Source organism: Etheostoma spectabile, chromosome 23 (genome assembly GCF_008692095.1).
Source record: "Etheostoma spectabile isolate EspeVRDwgs_2016 chromosome 23, UIUC_Espe_1.0, whole genome shotgun sequence".
In the NCBI taxonomy this organism is placed as follows: Eukaryota; Metazoa; Chordata; class Actinopteri; order Perciformes; family Percidae; genus Etheostoma; species Etheostoma spectabile.
This window is the reverse complement of record NC_045755.1, coordinates 11974379-11988676: the sequence shown is the minus strand read 5'-3', so window position 1 is coordinate 11988676 and position 14298 is coordinate 11974379. Positions and strand designations below refer to the sequence as shown.

General features: G+C 41.3%; 3 protein-coding genes across 3 annotated transcripts in view; 1 reads left to right on the top strand and 2 right to left on the bottom strand.

Moving 5' to 3' along the window:
- Positions 1-3895, bottom strand: part of ube2h (ubiquitin-conjugating enzyme E2H (UBC8 homolog, yeast)) — a 25563-nt gene extending 21668 nt beyond the window's left edge. The window contains exon 1 of the mRNA XM_032504993.1: positions 3617-3895. Coding sequence (XP_032360884.1) covers positions 3617-3669 — 53 coding nt within the window. The 5' untranslated portion in view covers positions 3670-3895. The remainder of the gene's footprint in view (positions 1-3616) is intronic.
- Positions 3896-4861: 966 nt separating this feature from the next.
- Positions 4862-10122, bottom strand: zc3hc1 (zinc finger, C3HC-type containing 1). Its single transcript, XM_032504992.1, has 10 exons — positions 9878-10122; positions 8982-9084; positions 8609-8759; positions 8396-8479; positions 8143-8270; positions 7791-7930; positions 7272-7542; positions 6921-7124; positions 6097-6309; positions 4862-5797 (listed from the first exon to the last, which is right to left on the bottom strand). Exons 1-10 carry the CDS (start codon positions 10009-10011, stop codon positions 5723-5725), a joined length of 1503 nt encoding a protein of 500 aa, XP_032360883.1. The 5' UTR covers positions 10012-10122; the 3' UTR covers positions 4862-5722.
- A 1241-nt stretch (positions 10123-11363) lies between these two features.
- The window catches only part of klhdc10 (kelch domain containing 10), a 5119-nt gene continuing 2184 nt past the window's right edge, over positions 11364-14298 (top strand). The window contains exons 1-8 of the mRNA XM_032505402.1: positions 11364-11628; positions 12473-12694; positions 12795-12949; positions 13093-13241; positions 13343-13427; positions 13587-13653; positions 13735-13782; positions 13994-14133. Coding sequence (XP_032361293.1) covers positions 11538-11628; positions 12473-12694; positions 12795-12949; positions 13093-13241; positions 13343-13427; positions 13587-13653; positions 13735-13782; positions 13994-14133 — 957 coding nt within the window. The 5' untranslated portion in view covers positions 11364-11537. The remainder of the gene's footprint in view (positions 11629-12472; positions 12695-12794; positions 12950-13092; positions 13242-13342; positions 13428-13586; positions 13654-13734; positions 13783-13993; positions 14134-14298) is intronic.

The following is a 14298-nucleotide window of genomic DNA, read 5'->3' as shown; positions in this document are numbered from 1 at the left end:
TATCTGTACAAGTATCTCTTTATAGTGGAATGGTGTACCACAACTCCACTGTCTGCCAGGTCTTTCTGGATGGATTGTGCAGTCAAACATGGGTTTTGACTTGCTTTTCTCAGAATCCTGCGAGATCTCGCTTCAACTTCCACTGTTCTTGATGACTGCCATTTCTTAATTACATTCCAAACAGAGGATACTGGCATCTGAAAACGTTTTGCTATCTTCTTATAGCCTTCTCCTGCTTTGTGAGCATCAACTTTTTTCAGTTTCAGTTTTCTAGACAACTGCTTAGAAGAACCCATGGTGCTGATTGTTGGGGCAAGATCAGATGAGTCTGGGCATTTAAAACCTTAAGATTGACATCACCTGGTCTTTCCAGACAATGATTGAGAACAATCCATGACACCGTCAGGTCTCAGCTTTCCAAAGGGGGTGGGGAATGCTATAAACTCTGCAGGGTGCCCAAACTTTTGGAGACGCCAGTTTTTTGTTTTCTTTTATTTCTAACGTGTAAATGATGGAAATAAAATCTAACTTTTTGTGACATATTATACGAATGTCTAATCTGTCATTTGAAGCCTTTTAGAGATTTTTTCCATCTTTTCTTGGCTTCTTTATGTACATTAATACAAAAATTTTACCTGGGGTGCCCAACCTTTCAAGCCTCACTGCACAAACACAAACACACACACACACACACACACACATTATAAAGGCAACCACAGACAAATAATAAAAGTACACATTTGTACAAACATGTCTTCTTCAGGTCATTCTTGACTAAATATAAACTGCTGTACAGATGTTACACATTTCCTTTTCTTTCCCATTCAAATCCATAGGCAAGACACTGCAAGAGCCTATGTTAATATTCAAAATAGGCTTAGTCCTTTGCAACCTACCTGTGCTCAAATTCCAGCAGCTTACTGCTTAAAATCATTTGCAAAACAAGTAGAATGATGAAAACATGCAAATAATAGCACTACCAACTACCAACACAGTATGTGCAGTCAACCCCACAGTCAACCCCACAGAAGAACTAATTGAATGTAAAGCTCTTTGGAATGACACAACACTTAGACTTATGTTCAAGAACACTGTGTTCCAAAATTAAAGCAACCTATCCAAGAGAAAGACTGAATAGTCAGTGGCCAAAGGGTATGCACGTCATTGGAGAATAAGTCCAGTTTAAGGTTTAGGACTACAGTTTGGCAAGAATTGGACAATAAATAAGTGTTCTCTTGACACTCATGACTAGTTTAGGCTACTGGCATGCTAATACAAAGACTGCACATTTGGTGCAGAAAACAGGCTGCCATCCATGGGCCTGGCTTAGGACAAAGCTTTAACCCACTGATATGACATACAGAGGTGATTCTGACATTCATTTTCATAAATTCCCTTATGGCCAACGCTCTAGATTCTCAGCTCTCCGGTGACCACAGCAAATTAATGTGTTAGGGCTCTCAGTGTCAGCCCATAAGAAAGAAGCCCCTCCTGCAAGTTTGGGGTTTTGGTTACACCAGGGGGGAGACGCAGGGATAGAGAGCACAGAGAGGAGGTTGTTGCTGCTAGTTTTGCTCTAGGGACACAAACAGAAGGAAGGGTCTGTTTCCCATAACAGTAACCTGGAACCTCCCTACCCAACAAGACGGTTCAAGTCAGCAGTGAACCTATGTGCTATATAAGCCTGTAAATCCCAACTCTGCAAACCTACACTTAAATGCACATGGCTGTCTTCCTCAACACTCGCTGACCACTGCTCTCTCATGGTATCATAAAACAAACAGAGTCATTGCATGGAATTGGGCAGGTGGCATGCAGCAAACCTGCTTTTGCCTGTCAGTAAAGTAGCTCAGGAAGGAGAGGGGTGAACTACTACTGCAAGGTTGCGTGTCTGTGTGCTGCTCTTGGTCTGTCTGCTTCACCACTGTGTCGTGGCTGCCATAGGCCAAAATGTTAGAAGTCAAGTGGGGGAGCATAAACTTGCTCAAACAAGCACCGTTACTTAGCAGACATAATACAATGCCTTAGGTCACATGCCAAATTAACGAGAAATGTATCTTAAAAAGAACTAGATTCACCTTCCTTGTTGATGTGCTCACAAATTGCAGCCAATGCTACTTCAATGTATCTATAGGCTACTGATATTCCAACTTCAATGTGATGTATTAGGCAGGATGTAATATGAAATGCACAGTATTGCTTGAGTCAGATAGTTTGATCATTAAATTAAGGAATACAGTTATTCCTCAATATCAGGTTCTACCAAGACTTTAAAACTTTCTTTTTAAACATTATGTTGACCCTGTTGAGACAACTTCCCCTTGTTTTTGGTTTGTTTTGACCAGCCCAGTTCTAGCCCCATATTTGACTAAGCTGTACAACCATCCCATCAGCTGTTCTAAGTCCCTCCCTCTTGTGGTTTCCGGCTAGTAACAAGCTACCCAATCATTAAGCTGGTTTCCACCGAGCTGGGACAATAACAATACTACTTGTTCATACTGTTTTCTAGAACATTGTATGGACTGGAAATTAATAGTTAAGTTTCAATGTAGAGCTCCCTCTGTCAGCCATAAGTGAAGTTGAACAAATAAATCAGCAGGACTAAAGTAAACATGGTGACATCGACTTGAAAAACAGAACACAAATAGAAAAAAGTTAAAGCAGTCCTCATTGAAAACGACTGAAGGCTCATGAGACCTGCTATCCCACTTAACAGCTGTCACGTTCACTCCAATATTTATAAAAAAAAAAAAAAAATTACAACGACTACAAAATGATACAAGTTAGCCTTCCATATATTTGCCTGCAAACACTGAGGTACAGTGAGGCACACAGAACAGGTGGCCATTTTGATGTTGAAATTAACCAGCAGGCTAGCCAGCCAGTTCAGCAGCGTTACAAGGTAACATTTCAAGTGGCAGATGCAATAACACAATTAGAAAATCCTTGATAGGGTTACAAAGCAAAGCTAATAAGCCCCAGAATGCTATACATTCTGCAATAACGCCAACGTTTTTACGAGAGTAGAACAAAAGACAACAGGATTTTTCAGTTGACGTTAGCCTTACGTTATGTAAACAAGCTCCAGTGTCAACGTGTAGGGGCAGTTTGACTAAACTCCCCTGACAACAGGCTGGACAAAGAAACCAAATTGTCAAGGTGTTAATACAGTCTATCGCTGTCAGGTCTATTGGTGGTGAAACAAGATGACAGACCTTCCTGGAAAAGGAGAATGACGTTAGTCAGTCTGTTGGGCTGTTGCAGTAATTTTCAAATATAGCTAGACAGCAAGCTAGACAGCTATCGTTACAATATATAGAGTTGGAAAAATGCTAAATAGGACATGGGACCGATGTGATTATCTAACACAGCTGTCCCGATAAGTAACTGAAGGTTCGAAGGAGATAAATAGCTAGCTAACACTTCGCTTGCTAGCAAAATAATGTTTACACAAAAACACCAGTCATTCATAATGAAAGCTCTTTCAGCTTTGGGTTACGAAGGCAAACAAACAACAAAATTATGTCTGGTAATGTCACATTTCCACAAAGCTACATCAGGACATAGCTGACTAGACAGCAAATGAGCGACTGTTGTTTATGTTCAGAAAGGATACAGTTTCACCACGTCGGTATCCATTCGCCTTTTACCCGGACTTGGAGACGACATTTTCCTATTTCCACCGCAGAACACCAGTAAGTAAACTGAAAGCTAGCCCCCCAAAACGCTAGACAGTCCAGCAAACGGTACTATCCGAAAGTTAACATTTGCTTTCAGAAATGTTCACAGCAAACGTCTTCTCAGTTCAATGGCTCTGTCCTAATGAGTAGCTGAGGCTGAGCTAACGTTAGGACCTCTGCTGTTCACTGGCTCTCAGCGTTCTGACAAGCTAGGATCCCTCCGCGGACCACGTCATATATCTGCGACCATACGTCAACATAAATGGCTCATCTTTGTAGTTTATTTAGAACACCTCTGGTTTTGGTTTTGTATCTTAAATTGCATGCTAAAGTACCGTTTGATACCAATTACATTTTTATTTTACATTTGGGGATTTAGAAGCAATAGAAAAATGTCAAGACACAGAAGAAACATATCTATAAAGACATTCTTCAGGGTTTTACAAATAAGGCTGCTTTCATTGCTGTGGCACTGGCCCTGCCTCGGGTCTGCCTGTCTTCCAGTTCTTCACAAGATGTTACAGGACACACCCAGGTGCTGAATAGCAGGATACATAACTCAAAATGTATGGCCACAGCTAACAACCCTTGGAAGAAAGCCTTTTTCCAACAATACAAACAGTGGGGGAAAGGTTTTTGCACATAGATCTTTGAATCTTTTTAGGGAAACAAAACTTAAATCAGCTAATTTATCATTTTTCCTTTTAAATGGCCAAATCAGAGGTTGAAATATACATCATTAATGGATAGAAATTAAACCCAATAAATAGACTAGAATGGCTAAAAATTGCTACAAAGACAGCCTAATCAAAGCCAATGCTTTTTTCTCGGGTCCCCACAACTGATGCTGTAACAAGACTGCCATCATCATTTGCAAGGAACATACCGTGTTTGCGAAACTTTCCTCCTAAAATGTTTTCAGCCAACAAAATGGCTGCCGATGAGTGCTGAAAGGTAACACATAGCAGCAACTGGGAAAGATTAGCTTATCACAAATTACAACTATGTGAAATCACAGAAACAAAAAAATATTTCAGAAGTCAGTCACTGTGCAAGCTGCAACAATGGGTACTACAATATTTGCAAGAGGCATATCTGAATGTATTTAATGTATTTTCCTTGTATTGACAATGTACTCATTTCTAATTAATCAGAGGTTCAATATGCAAAGTGAAACAAACTTTCAGAAGAGCATTTTATTAAACCCTTTTAGGAAACTACGAAGATAAAAGCACATGCAAGAAAAGGAGGACTGCATTAGCAATGAGGTGTCACTGGAAGGCAAAAATGCAGTACAGGGATCCTGAAGTTGAATCAAAACAGGTTTGAAATTCATGGCACATAGTTCTTCCTGCTTGCAGTAATCAGGATTGACGAAATGAAAACAAACAATTCACTACTCCAAAAAGGATTGTTTGTTCTGTTAGCTTCAAGCACAACAGTAAACACACAAAAATGACTTCCTCACAGTTTTTTTTGCTAATCTCAGGTTAAAAATTGACCATTCCCAAAATGACTCACGATACATTGAAGGTAAACATTGCCTTTCCAGTGTCAAGCCATTTGGCCCTCTCTTACGATAAGGGAATTCTTGTCTCCTGTCCAACAGAAATCCAGACTACCACAATGGCATGAAGGACTACCCCAGCAATCCTCATGTGAGGTAAATAGTAATAGTAAGTTGTTTGTTGCCAATTAACAACACTGAGATGTGTTCTATTACTCAATGACTACTTATGTACACACATTATACACGGCCTAAAGAGGCCCCAATATCTGCACATCTAAATTTTGATGAAGTCAAAGGTTTTAAAGCCACACAGGCATCCTTCACATATTTCACTGTTTAAAGAGCAGACACTCATTTGCCTATAGACCCAATCACCTTCCTTTCCCTCCAGAAACACTGACTTCAAAAACGATGGCATACATTGATATGATATGACACTCCTGTCATTGGTACTACGGACTCCGTACCACGCAAAAAGAGGGTAGGTCTGTTCATCAGTTCAGTGTTGTGATGCTGTTTGGATGGAAACAATCTACTGAGACGGAGAGGAGGATACCTGCCACTGACGGAATATAGCAAACACCCTTTTAGACTTGTCCCTAGGGCCCTGGGAGGAAAGAGAGAATAGAAAAAAAGGTCACATATTGTTTAAATTAACGCTACAAAGCCAAGTGGTAACAGTAATAAACAAAAAAACTGAAATTAGCATGACCATGCATGTATTGCTATGCTTTTTCCAGAGGATTTGATGAGGTCATTTCTGTTTTAAAATGAAAAGTTTATTTGCCCTTAACTCATTTTACTTGGCTCAAAGAGCCTGCACAAGAATGCCTATGTGCCTGCAATGTTTGGTGTATGCACAAATGGCAAATAAAAATCCTGAATCTTTCATAAGTCTTGACTTGCCTGTCCTGGACTGCCTCCTGTTGTACTGGAGTTCTTCTTCATGGGCATGAGGAGGTCAAGAGCAGCCTTCCAGCCCTGCTGATTGAGCTCTGAGACGCCATCCAAAACGGGGTTTTCCCCCGGATCCACATTCTCCTTTCCCGCAGAGATCCAGGGACACCAGTCTCTGTGCTGAGCGAGGGGGTCAAATACATTCTTGTGCAGGAGCCCATCCTAAAATACCAATTAGGATATTGGTTATACAGCCTTGCCTTGAATTAGGTGTGTCAAATACTGGATTAAGTGAGAATTTTGTTTTTTTTCCACTCAAACTTGAGTTTAGAAATGTTTCTCTCATGAGTCTTAGGGAAACTATGTCTGGATCAAGATATAGCATCTGTGATGTCTGTGTGGCTTTGAGAGCTTGTCAGGTATGTGGATATTATTTGATGACATTCCAGGTGTTTGGACAAATGTGTAGTGTTAACCTATTGTGCTGTGATTATGACAAAACACTGCTTTCAAACTAGGTGCTTTCATCATCATTGCCATTTACTGATGCTACTTATAAAGAAACTAGGAGCACTGACTTTGATGAAGCGATCTCTTTGCTAATGTAAATGTGGCAAAATCTGTCATGCAAGAATCAGATTGCATAGAGGTAAGAATTGAAATGTGATGAGTGCAGCCCTATCTTGACTTGTGTTACAATCATTGATATTACTCTCATAACATTAACTTAATGACCACGCAGCACTGTATTAAAAGTTATGGAGTCCTGTGCAATAATAAAACAGTAAAAAAAAAAAAAAAAGTGTGAAATAAGCAGTATTGTTAGTTCTTACAGGACCACCAACTGATGACAGGCACAGGCGTTTAGGAGGGTGCTGCAGGCTTGCAGCACCATCAGTCCCAGAGGCGTCCCCCTGTCCTCTACTGCGAGTTGCAGACCTTTTTCCCCTGGGCAAAAGACTTGGGGGCTCTTCACTGGGGCTTGGTGAGTCTCTGCTTCGCGCACGCAAAGACACAGGGGAGGTGGTTCCCTCACTCTGTAACACACATCAGAGCAAAATAAAAAAGCAACCCAGTACACTTTCCATTGTTGTGCATAGAATAAAGTAATTCTGCTTAGCATTAACCTATGCATATAAGCCTAGCTTATTAAGCTGGTCCACCTTCATTTGCTTAAAGCTTGCCTGGTCAGAGCGGGTGGAGTCCTGGCTCCTCAGTTTCATGCGACATGGAGTTGTGGCGGGGGAGGCTGAGGCCGAAGCAGACGGGTCCCCTTGGCCCTCATGCGTGGTTGCAGAGGCAGGACCTGTTGCTTGAGCAGAGGGGCCTTCAGCGTTTATTGAGGCATCTTCATCACCTCCATTTCCCTCCATCTGGTGGAAGTTCCACAAACCTACCTTGCGCATACAGTATGCGCAGGTGAGGATGGGCAGGTTCATGGCATGCAAAGCTGGGCTAAGACAGAGAAATCCATGGCTCAGACATCTTGATCAGGTGGAGCTGTTAAAAATGTTTCCTAAATTACTTCCCCTATACTTCACAGCTAGTACATCATTGACAATTGAATCGACATTGGAAATTAGCTCATGTGTTTGCTTACTCTAGTTCATGGCAATATCAAGTTGTGTGTACTAGAAAATGTATTGAGCAAGTGTAAAGTGTATTGAAGAGTCATGCAGAGCAAAAGGGTAGTTCAATCTCACCTTGCAGCCCAGCCACAGAGAGAAACAATGCATGCAGCCACCTGGACAGCCAAAGGTTCAGAACATGAAGAACGTCCCGTTCTCTTTTGTTCGTCCTCGATCAGCTGCAGTATGACACCGATTACATCCTCAGTCAAAGACTGCAATGAAACAGGGGAAATTAGTAATATGTGAACAACTGAAAATGCTATGTTTTCTAATTGTTGAATACATCCACACGTAAAGTTCAATATTTTCTCGAAAGAATCTGACTGCCGTTAACATCATTTCCTGGAAGCATTCTTCCAAGGATTTTCTGTAATAGGAAAAATGTTCATTTTAATTTTTGTCAGTTTCCAAGACTCTGCCTCACCATAGACTTTAGCTGCTCCGGCTTCATGGCAGGCAGCTGCTGTGCAATGAGACAAGTGCTCTGGAAGCGCTCCAAGAAGGCAGTGAGAAGTGCCGATGGTTCACAGGCTGGAACCTGCCAGAAACGCTCTGAAATGACAACATGTATCTTAACCATCAAGTGGATCCTCAGGGTTAATTCAGCTGAAATGACGTGGTCATGGTATAGATCCCTTTGTTGGTGTATGCATGCAATACAAAATGCTTGCTCCTACCTGGGCATGGAAAGTCAGGCCAGGGGCAAAACTTCTCATGCTGCGTCTGAAGCTGCCTCGATATCTCTTCAATGCGGGATCCATCTAAAAGAAACAAGTAGAGTTGTTTGACCTTCCACTTTTGGCAGACTGGCATCATCGTGACTGGACCTATCTTGCCAAAATAAAAAAAGTGTGCCCTTGTATTTTTGCTGTTACTTAAGTTTTGCTCACATTTTTCAAAGTCTAAAGTTGGTTGTAGTGATGCACAAAGGAAAGCCTGGCAGCTGGAGCACTTGAGCATATCACAGCCTACGTTGATCCAGCCATATCTGGCGCACATCAGAGGGGACAGTGTGCGGGGTTTGCCTGCCCATTTCAAACAGTGCTATGCTAAGGAAAATTTCACTCAGACACAAAACAAGTATTTATTATTTCTCTGAATGAAAGTAGATATCTATACGCTTCCCACATGGATCATCTAAGTCTCTTCATACGTGAAGTATCAAAAAATATCAAAATTACAGATCGACAAGTGCTGTCTTTATAATGTAAAAAACTGGATGCTTTTAACTGGGTCAAAAGGTCAAAACAAGTGAAAGGATATGGAATAGGATTCCACTCTTGAGAAGAAGGCTTCTTTGTTTGTAGCCTCGCAGGGTGCTTGAGTGTTGCTTTTTACTTCCAGAACTTTCACATTTCCTTGTCCACTGAAATCCACATAAAAGGAAAAAAAAAAAAAAAAACATCTTCAGTTTCAACACACTTACTTATCATTTGAACGGTAAAAAAAAAAAATGGATTAGCAATTGATTAAATTATGTGTATGTACTGTACATTTTCTCCTAATTCACTCAACACTTGTACCACTATACAGGAATGCTTGCTGCAGACCTACCAATTTCAATTAAACAAATAGTAAGTGGTGAGTTAGTTAATTGCTGGTAATAGGAATTAGAGATTGAATAGAATAGAAATCGCAGTAACATCCATGCAGTTAAACATTTCACCTGAATGGAACTTGCGAATTGAGATAAAACCATGAATAGCAGCTCGATTCTTCTTTGCTGCTCACCGAGATCTGTCCGCTAAATTAATGTCTGTCTGTCTGTCTGTATTGGCCTTGATGGCTGGGCAGCAAGTGGGCAATTCTCCAGAAATGAATAGCAGACTAATAGAGTACGCGTAGCATTAAAACTTTGGTCATCTTTAATGCCAACAACGCACAGGAGCGATAGCACAATAACTACCAATACCAATCTGTCTGTTAGATGGACTAATAACAAGCCAGACTAGCAAAGGTGTCCACAACACCCGTTCCAGGCCTACAAGCTCCAAAATCCGTAGAGACTCGTCCCTCTTGAAATAACTCTGAGGGAAGGCGGCTCAAATAGCACAGCTTCCAGGCTAAGTGGCTAACCAAATTAGCTAATGTCAACTTGCTCTCCGGCCAGTATAAATCTAAATAGCGTGCGATTGTTAAAAACAAACAAAAAATTGCACCTGTTGGATCCGGTATCTGTTGAGGACACTCCTGCATTAAGAAGTTCACGAACTTTCTCTGGAGATGCAAAAGAAGAATTTGGTTGATTAGTGTTGCCGAGACGATCCCCACGACTGCCGCCGAGAGTCGCCATGATCGGCTCTGTGGTCCCCCGGAAAATAAAACCTGAAACCAATCGTTCCGCTTTGGCCCAACCACAGCCCCCTACCGAGCTCCCCGAAGCTGCGTGACTTCTTCACTGTCAGCACCTTTTGTAGACGTTTCTATCATCGGCATGTTATTAATCAAGTAGGAATTATTGATCAGATAACGCGAGATATGAAAATATCTCATTTGACAGAATGAAATAACGTTGCTTTATTTAAAACAGGATTACGTACCGTTTTTTTCCCGTTTACACTGAACACGCTACCCTTTAATGCACATTTGGTATTTTGTTAGATGAAATGCGTCCCTTTTTTAAAGATGTTTTTATTGAATAAAATAGCCGTTTTTCCATGAACAAAAAGCACACACAGGAAAAAGCCAATAAAGGGAACAAAAGAACCCCCTGCCACCCACAGCCCAGGAATGGTATTTCTCCCTCTTCACAATTGAAAAATATAAAGAAAAAAACAATCAGGCAGGGGTTCTAATTACAACATTAAATAGACAATAACTGCAAGTAGATATCAGTTAGGGCCTACTTGTCAGCCAGTCTGTCTTCACACACACAATAACTTTGCAAAGAATGCTTTCTTGAATAGTTTCTTCTTCTTTTTTAAGACTTTATTATTTTTTTTAGCTAAGTTTACAGTTTAGGACAAATAAGGAGAATGTCTTCAAGATTAAAATCAATACACAAATCCGCAATAGAAACAAAACAAAAACCGATGAAAATGTGCAAATCTATTAAATTCCCATGCGAGGAAAGTGTTGGGGGATGAACGTGCATAGTTGCATAGAAATACAACATAATCAAAAATGGTATTTTATTTCTATGGTTCAAAGTTATTCAGTCAATCAAAAAAAGAGCCTCTTGAGTTTAGGCCAATCCCTTGGATCAAAGATCCAGTAGGCTATTGCCAAGGAAGGCTCTGGTCTTTGTCCAAAAGTTTTTTTTCTTTCAAAGTTCAATGAGCACAGCTTGACGAACGTGTCGCTGTTAAAGGCTTTTTGAAGATCATGGCACATCTGATCTTCCACAGTTATAGAACATTTCCAAGGCCGTGGACTACGGTATTGGATACGCACTTTGACAAATACTAAAACTGTCGTTTGAAGACAGGAACGCGCATTCCAAGGTAGATCCTAAATCGCATCTGCTAGAATGGTCGACGTCTATGGTTCATTTGGGTTCATGTGTGTGTATCGTTAGGGTAAGAATTCCAGGGTAAGCCAATCAGAGGCGGAATAAGGCGGACCACAAGGCACGTCCTTCGACGCCGACACGTCTAGCGGATCCGATCTAGCATCTACCGCAGTCCCGCCCATCATCGATGACGCCACGTCCTAATAACAAGCCCTCTGATTGGTCAAGTGTCTTACGGCCGGGGGGTAAAAATTGTGAATGGCTTCATACTGAGATGTGAAAATATTTATTATGTTTTATCAGCACTTTAGCAAATGTTGCTTTTATTTAATGTGACGTTCTTCAGGACTGGATTGTAAAGGGAAACGATGTCGGACGCTGAAGGTGCTCGCAGTCCAGACCAGCTGAATAGATTCGAGAAACTGACACACAGGCCGCCGCACCGTGAGACATTAGCAGGTCGGTCAACAACATTAGCAATACATGCTAACTACAAGTTCTAACTCAACGTTGGCACATGTGGCCAGCCAAATAAATACCGTGGGAATGAGTTCCACAGCGGCCGAATTCGATGTCGCTCGTGCACAGTAACAATTTAAACTTAGCTTCAAGTGCTCTCATTGCTAAGCAAAACGTCCAAGCTAGCAACGTCCAGCTGTTCTGCCTGTTTATCTTTTATCAGCTTGTTAGCCCCCATATCCAGGATAATACATGTTACAAAATGAATAGCGTCATAAGCAGGTTATGGTAAACTATTAGCAGGAAAGATTGACTCCTCTTTGATCCCTAAAATTTGTATGTTGCTATTAGATTTTAATGTTTCTATATCTTCAGTACATATCCTGGTCCTGCTCTGTTTTTGTGTCACAGATACATTCTTACATTTGTCAAAGCCAGTAACACACGGGGCCCAGCAATGTATGCTTTCCATCAAGGCATGCTGGGATATCCTTCAGCATTCTGTGACAAGGAAGGACAAATTAATATGTGAACAACTTAGCCTAGCTTTACAAAGCAGATCCTCGTCATGTTTACACAATGTGATGACTCCACATTCAGGATCTTCTGAAAAACCCTGAAGTGCATAATGAATGTGCCTATTTTCTTCAGGTTCAGTCAGATTTTGTAGTAAATATAATCAGTGATATTTACTTTACTTCACCTGACTTTATCTTGCATATTGACTTAACTCGTAGTGGTGATTTGTAGCTTCTTGTGTGGATGTTAATCTTGTCTGTCTAGTATCTCTGTTAGAACGCTCCCTCTCTCCTCATCCTGTCAAACGTTGTTCCTCCCTCTCCAGGTCATCGTACTCCCCCCGCCCGCAGTGGGCATCGCTGCGTTGCTGACAACACTAACCTGTATGTGTTTGGAGGGTACAACCCTGACTATGATGAGTCAGGAGGCTCAGAGAATGAAGACTATCCACTGTTCAGGGAGCTCTGGAGGTACCACTTTGCCACCGGCTGCTGGCAGCAGATTCAAACAGAAGGCTATATGCCCACAGAGCTGGCGTCTATGTCAGGTGAGACATTGTGTATCTAAGAGTTTTTGATACTTATCTTTAGTATTGTATACAAAAAATGTGTATGGAAATTGAGTTTGGTGTTGCTGTGTCTCTTCAGCTGTTTTGCACGGCAACAACCTCCTGGTGTTCGGCGGCACCGGGATCCCCTTTGGTGAAAATAACGGCAATGACGTACATGTTTGTAACGTGAAGTACAAGCGATGGTCACTGCTCAACTGTCGGGGGAAGAAGCCCAACAGAATCTATGGACAGGTAACCTCATAAATCACCCTATCATGTGATTGCTCTCTTGGAAGGATTTTAAAGTATTGTAGAGACTAATTTTGAGTTTTTTTAAATCCAGTGGATATGCAAACTTTTAAACTTCCTGTTACTTCATATCTTTCGTCCTTCAGGCAATGGTTATTATAAACGGCTTCCTGTACGTGTTTGGAGGGACAACGGGTTACATCTACAGCACAGACCTGCACAGGCTGGACCTGACCACCAGGGAGTGGATCCACCTCAAGCCCAACAACCCTCCTGACGACCTGCCTGAGGAACGGTACGCCTTTATGACGCCTGAATGTGCCTCACAGGATCAAAACAAGCGTTGAATATTTTCAGTGTAGTCAAACTCATGGCGGGCTATTATGCGTGTCACAGGTACAGGCATGAAATAGCACATGACGGACAGAGGATCTACATCCTAGGAGGAGGAACTTCCTGGACATCTTACCCTCTGGACAAGGTACCAGTTATCAATAAGCGTATACTCACCAAACACATCACTGTCTGCCAGCCAGAATTTCAAATTTCAAATGTTTATTACAGTTTGTTGTTTTGTACACAAGCCAAATCTATCTTTATCACTGCACGAAACACTAAATATTGGATTTTTTTTTAATAGATACATGCTTACAATCTGGAGACCAATTCTTGGGAGGAGCTTACAACTAAACCTCATGACAAAATAGGTCTGTTTGTTGCACCTCATTATTAACTAAGCCTGTTTTGTTCTCTTTCATACCATTCTAAAATGTATGTGCTTCTGACAGGGTATCCTGCTCCTAGGAGATGCCATAGCTGTGTACAAATACGAAATGGTGAGAACTTTTTAATAACACCGTGCAGCTAATATCACCGGATTAAAAATCAACTGCTTCAAAGATAAACAGGCACTCCTTTCAATTGGTATCCCATCCTCCATTATGTTAAACTGATTTGAGAGTAACTCCCTGCCGGCTGACACATGTACAGCTACATAAACCGTATCTAACCATTCTTTTTTTTTTTTTTTTTTTTTTTCTGCTGTAGATGTATTTATCTGTGGAGGCTACAACGGGGAGTTGATTTTAGCTGATCTGTGGAAGATCAACCTGCAAACTTTCCAGTGGAGTAAACTACCAGCAATGATGCCTGAGCCGGCCTACTTCCACTGTGCTGCCGTCACGCCAGTTAGTACAAAACCCCCAGTCACTTTGTGCATATACGTTATACAAGCTTTTTGATTAGCGATTTCAAGCAGCAGTTTTTAGGGCATTGGGGTTTAATCTCAGTGGTAACAATCTTTTTCATGTACACAAGTGAAGATACATGTTGATGAGATGAAAGAAGTTAAT

Bases quoted from the DNA above. Each gene is read 5' to 3' on its own strand.
- zc3hc1 (XM_032504992.1), bottom strand. From the start codon at position 10,011: ATGGCGACTCTCGGCGGCAGTCGTGGGGATCGTCTCGGCAACACTAAT. The intron at 9,085-9,877 runs GTGCAATTTTTT...TGTGGATTTCAG, and splicing joins ACAGATACCGGATCCAACAG to TGGACAAGGAAATGTGAAAG. The intron at 7,543-7,790 runs GTGAGATTGAAC...TCTCTGTCTTAG, and splicing joins CTCTGTGGCTGGGCTGCAAG to CCCAGCTTTGCATGCCATGA.